Below are 6000 nucleotides of genomic sequence, written 5' to 3' on the forward strand. Positions count from 1 at the left end.
AATCTTAAAGATGCCACCAGAAAACTACTAGAGCTAATCAATGAATTTGGTAAAGTTGCAGGATACAAAAGTAATGCACAGAAAACTCTTGCATTCCTACACACTAATGATGAGGAATCTGAAGGAGAAATTAAGGAAACACTCCCATTTACCACTGCAACAAAAAGAATAAAATACCTAGGAATAAACTGACCTAGGGAGATGAAAGACCTGCATGCAGAAAACTATAAGACACTGATGAAAGAAATTAAAGATGATACAAACAGATGGAGAGATATAGCATATTCTTAGATTGGAAGAATCAATACTGTGAAAATGGTTATACTACCCAAAGCAATCTACAGATTCAATACAATCCCTATCAAATTACCAATGGCATTTTTTACAGAACTAGAACAAAAAAAATCTTAAAATTTGTATGCAGACACAAATGACCCCGAATAGCCAAAGTGGTCTTGAGGGAAAAAAACAGAGCTGGAGGAATCAGACTCGCTGACTTCAGACTATACTACAAAGCTATAGTAATCAAGACAGTATGGTACTGGCACAAAAACAGAAATATAGATCAATGGAACAGGATAGAAAGCCCAGAGAGAAACCCACGCACCTATGGTCAACTAATCTATGACAAAGGAGGCAAGGATATGCAATGGAGAAAAGACAGTCTCTTCAATAAGTGCTGCAGGGCAAAATGGACAGCTACATGTAAAAGAATGAAATTAGAACACTCCCTAACACTGTTCACAAAAATAAACTCAATATGGATTACAGACCTAAATGTAAGGTCAGACACTATAAAACTCTTAGAGGAAAACACAGGAAGAACACTCTTTGACATAAATCACAGCAAGATCTTTTTTGATCCACCTCCTAGAGTAATGGAAATAAAACCAAAAATAAACAAATAGGACCTAATGAAACTTCAAAGCTTTTGCATAGCAAAGGAAATTACAAACAAGACAAAAAGACAACCCTCAGAATGCGAGAGAATATTTGCAAATGAACCAACAAAGGATTAATTTCCAAAATACATAAACAGCTCATGCAGCTCAATATTAAAAAAACAAACAACCCAATCCAAAAAATGGGCAGAAGACCTAAATAGACATTTCTCTAAAGAAGACATACAGATGGCCAAGAAGCACGTGCAAAACTGCTCAACATCACTAATCATTAGAGAAATGCAAATCAAAACTACAATGAGGTATCACCTCACACCACTGAGAATGGGCATCGTCAGAAAATCTACAAACCACCAATGCTGGAGAGGGTGTGGAGAAAAGGGAAGCCTCTTGCACTGTTGGTGGGAATGTAAACTGATACAGCCACTATGGAGAACAGTATGGAGGTTCCTTAAAAAACTACAAATAGAACTACCATATGACCCAGCAATCCCACGACTGGGCGCATACCCAGAGAAAACCATATTTCGAAAAGATACATGCAGGGCTTCCCTGGTGGGGCAGTGGTTGAGAGTCCGCCTGCCGATGCAGGGGACACGGGTTCGTGCCCTGGTCCAGGAAAATCCCACATGCCGTGGAGAGGCTGGGCCCGTGAGCCATGGCCGCTGAGCCTGCGTGTCCAGAGCCTGTGCTCCGCAACGGGAGAGGCCACAACAGTGAGAGCCCCGCGTACCGCAAAAAAAAAAAAAAAAAAAGATACATGCACCCCAATGTTCACTGCAGCACTATTTACAATAGCCAGGTCATGGAAGCAACCTAAATGCCCATCGACAGACAAATGGATAAAGAATTTGTGGTACATATATACAACGGAATATTACTCAGCCATAAGAAGGAACGAAATTGGGTCATCTGTAGAGACGTGGATGGATCTAGGGACTGTCATACAGAGTGAAGTCAGAAAAAGAAAAACAAATATCGTATACTACCGCATATATGTGGAACCTAGAAAAATGGTACACATGAACCGGTTTGCAGGGCAGAAATAGAGACACAGGGGTAGAGAACAAACGTATGGACACCAAGGGGGGAAAGCGGTGGCAGGGGGGTGGTGGTGGGATGAATTGGGAGATTGGGATTGACATGTATACAGAAATATGTATAAAACGGATAACTAATGAGAACTTGCTGTATAAAAAAATAAATAAAATAAAATTCAAAAAAAAAAAAGAGATTGACTAGGGATTTCAGACTGGATCTTCTTACCCAAGGTGCCACGCTGTCTCCAAGGAGGTGTGGTCTCACAGCTAGAACACACATGATCCCACCCAGGGAACATACAATTCTGAGACTAGGCAGCCCCTCAGAAGTCCCAAAGCAACTGCTGGTGGGAAGGATGTGATGGCAGGATGCCTGGGATGAAATGCTGTAGGCTGACTGACCTGGGTCCTGTTCAAAGGCTACCTGGACTCCTTGCACTGCAAGAAGCAGAGTCCATATCTTTGCTGCTGGAGACTTTAACCTCTGGACCTTCTCTCACAGCCCTGTCCTTTTACACCAAACCCTATGTTTGCCTCTCAGGAAACGCCTTGAGTTAATGACTTCTGGTTCAAAGAGTACTGTCTGGCCTGCTGTCTGTGCCAGTCCTACCTGGCTCTGCCTTTGTATTGAGTCATTTTCCTATTTTTTTCTTCCCTTTCCCATGGGGCTAAGAAGTGACAGCAGGAGGAATACAGGTGGGAAGACTAATTCAAACCTCTGCACCCACTTCCATCCCATCCCAGAGACAGTTACTTTTTTGGCCAGGAGACCGAGGACCTTGGGCTACAAATTGTTTCCAGGTTTCTCCTGCTGTACAGTGACCAGACTATCACAGCCCTGCCAACTCAGAGGGTACTGCTGGGAGACTGACCATACCCCTATAGTTACAGGGGTATCTGTAACAGGTTACAGCCTAACTATCAAAGGCTGCAAAGCCACAGTGGATTCATAAATGATCAACAGAAATGCCCGTGTCCACAGCATGTGAGGAAGTGCTAAAGGAATACTTACAATCATGTCCTCATGGGAAGTATCCACAGTGTTAATTACTGACACCTAGAACCAAAGATATTGTTGGTAAATGCACTGATAGTTAGAATGCAATCATCTCATTGAATCCACTTATCATTTTTAAAGTTCTTGACTGCATCTGTTCATTCATTCATTCATTCAGTAAATGTTCACTCTAAGTGCCTTCATTTTGCCAGGCATTGTGCCAGGGACTGGAGATACAGACACGCAAAAGAGGTACTTCTTGCCCCTGAGAAGCCTGCACATAAGTAACCCCAACACGGCAAGATAAATACTTTAATGGTGGTTAACATGTGCTATAGCAGTCTGAGAGGCTGGTGGTGGTGGACATAAACTCGGCTCAGATGATGAGGAATTTGCCAGGTGGCACAGGGGAAAAAAGTACAGTCCAATCAGAGGGCAAAACATGAGCAAAGAAGGGGGGATGGCGGCATGAGCGGTCCTGGCTACATTTGACGTTGAAGAGGGACCCTGAGGGAGCCATGGCCGGGGTTCCTTCCCGGATGACAGAGCCTCTGATGTTCCAGGCAGTTTTTTGCACAACAGGGTTAACACTTAACACTAATTGATTCAACTGATTCTCCTGAGGCTGCTCCCTGGTACACCATCTGTGACAGAGCCCAGTTTATAGGGCTGGAACAGAGCTGCCATGGTCATCACCTTCCTACCCATTCTCTGAGGTGCAGCTCAAATTACGCTGCCCCCTGCCCCATCTTGAAGATTCCCAGATTCCCCAACTGGCTGGACTCCTCTGAATATCAACACTGAATGTCTAAAACACTTTACACTGTTTCTTCTCCCAACTAGAAGGTGAGCTCCCTGGAGCCAGGGTCGGTGTCATTGGCCGTTCTGAATCCTCTCAAATCACCCAGTACAGTGCTTTGCAACCAGAAGGAGCTCAGTGACTATCTGCTGAATGAATAAGTAAATGAACAAAAATGCACAGCTTTACTTTGTTCAACCACTATTCTCTCAAAACTCTTAGGATAGAAAAGGGACGGAAAAGGAGGTTTCAGACTGGAAGTGATATTTCTTACCATTTCCCCCATGTCATCTTTTTCCAGCACAAGCCCTGCAGGTATAGAGTCTGACCTGACTTTTCAGAAAGGTGGATACTAAAAGAGGATGGCTGCAAAGCAGTTCAAAATGTACATGTCAAGTAAGTATAGGTTCTCTCACCAAAGTCTAGATGCCCCACAAAGCAGCCCCCGAGGTCTGCAAAGGCAAGTAAGGAAGATAAGGAGAAGCATCTCCTACGTGTGCCAAGCTGTCCGGGTCACAAAGTACTCTCACACGTGCACTGGGAAGGCCGAAGGGCAGAGTTCATCACAGCTGTCCGATGGACTAAGGAGATGAAGAAGCTCAGGGAATAGAAAGCACCTGCTCAAGTCACAGAGCTAGTTAAAGGTGGAGCTGGGAGAAGAGCCTCACCTGCTAACTCCCAGCCCACAAAGCCTTCCACTTGACTAGGCTGCCCATCTAGTTGTTACATCCAATTCCCTAAATCAATGGCTGAGGGCTAAGCAGAGGCAGGAAGAAAGCTTACTGATAGTTTCACACTAGTTCGCCAGAGGACCTTGGAGATAACCAGCATTTATTTTGAACCACTCTCACGCACCAACCAGGATTGATGAACAAGTGCTTTTTTTTTTTTAAAAGCTCCTTAAAAAAAAAAGTCCCTCCTCCTAAGCACCTCAAGATGTATGGTCTTCCTTAAGTAGTAAAAGACAGCCCTCAAAACAATTAAGCTCTTCAGAATTACTTAATGAGTTAAAAACTCATTTAAAAAGAGCGGAGTGTCAGGGTGTAAGAGACCCCAACTCTACTTAGCAGCTGAAGAATCAGAGACCAAAAAAAACCCCGAGAAATTTAAAACCCAGTGCCCTGCAAAGCAAGAACCAAACCCAGCGTGCAGACTTCTGGGTTCACCCACGTTTCCTCAAAAACCCAGGCACAGCCATTTTCCCGAGAGCACCGGCTTACTGAACCCCCCCTCTGTGCCGGGCTCAGGCTAGATGCTTCTATCCATTAGTTCCCACTGGCGGTCATTCACTGGATGAGTAAGTGTGGAGTGAATGTACACTGTGGATACCACAGAGGTTTAAAAACCCGAGCCCCTGCATCACAGGAACATTCAGCTCATCCTTACATCAGTTTCCTGAAGTGCCCGTCATACCTCGGGGCCCTGGGCTAAGCACCCGTTCCACAAACATCTCTGCTGGGAGAGGCGGGAGGAGGGAGAAGGGAATGGTTGTGAGGGTTTGAATCTCAGCTCTGCCACTTGTTCCCTGTGCAAGAGGCTTCACCTCTCAACCTCCAGCTTCCTCATTTGTCAAAGGTCGATAATAACAGCCCCGACTTCATGGGGCTGTTAGTAGGCTGAGATTAGGAACAATGCTTGGAACCTACTAAGGGCTCAGGCCACAGTAGCTCCAACGGTGTTTGGGGTTTTGTTTTCAATTGTTGGGGAAAGAGAAGGAAAAGAAGAAGCAAGAGACGCGGCCCGCAGAGTTCTGGGAGGTTCCGCGGCCTCCGCCTGGCCTCCCCCTCCGAAAGGTCCGGACGGGCAGGGCCAGAGACCCCCAGACCCGAAGCGGTGCGGGAGAGCTGAACGGCCCCAACTCGGGGCTTGAACCTTAGCGCGGCGAAGAACCCGGGAGGGCCGCGACTACGGCCAGAACTCCGCTCGGCGACCCCGGCCCCAGCACTTACCATGGTTGCGGCGGCAACGGCGGCAGCGGTAGCGCCAGGCCTCGGACGTGGCAGGTCCCGGCGGCGCCTCGGAACAGCTCACTTCCGGTGCCGGGCTCGCAACCGGTCTGGCCCGGGCGCAGGAGCTTCCGGGCAGCAGCGCGCTCCGCTCGCACGAAGGTTCCGTCCTTTCTGGGGCGGTGCCAAGCCTTCCCACGGCCCCTCCCCTTCTCCGTGCGTGACGCTCGAGACCAAAGGGGTGGGACTCTCGTTTTCCAGGCGAGCCAGGCCCGGGACTTGAAATCTGAAGCTCTAACCTGTCTTCTCTCCTGAC

General features: G+C 46.9%; 1 protein-coding gene across 1 annotated transcript in view; it reads right to left on the reverse strand.

Annotated features, from left to right (window-relative positions):
• The window catches only part of SEC13 (SEC13 homolog, nuclear pore and COPII coat complex component), a 54501-nt gene extending 48702 nt beyond the window's left edge, over positions 1-5799 (reverse strand). The window contains exons 1-2 of the mRNA XM_060023052.1: positions 5688-5799; positions 2955-2999 (exon numbers count right to left, since the gene is read on the reverse strand). Coding sequence (XP_059879035.1) covers positions 2955-2999; positions 5688-5690 — 48 coding nt within the window. The 5' untranslated portion in view covers positions 5691-5799. The remainder of the gene's footprint in view (positions 1-2954; positions 3000-5687) is intronic.
• Between the last annotated feature and the right edge of the window lie 201 nt (positions 5800-6000).

This window comes from Delphinus delphis, chromosome 10 (assembly GCF_949987515.2).
Source record: "Delphinus delphis chromosome 10, mDelDel1.2, whole genome shotgun sequence".
Taxonomy (NCBI): domain Eukaryota; kingdom Metazoa; phylum Chordata; class Mammalia; order Artiodactyla; family Delphinidae; genus Delphinus; species Delphinus delphis.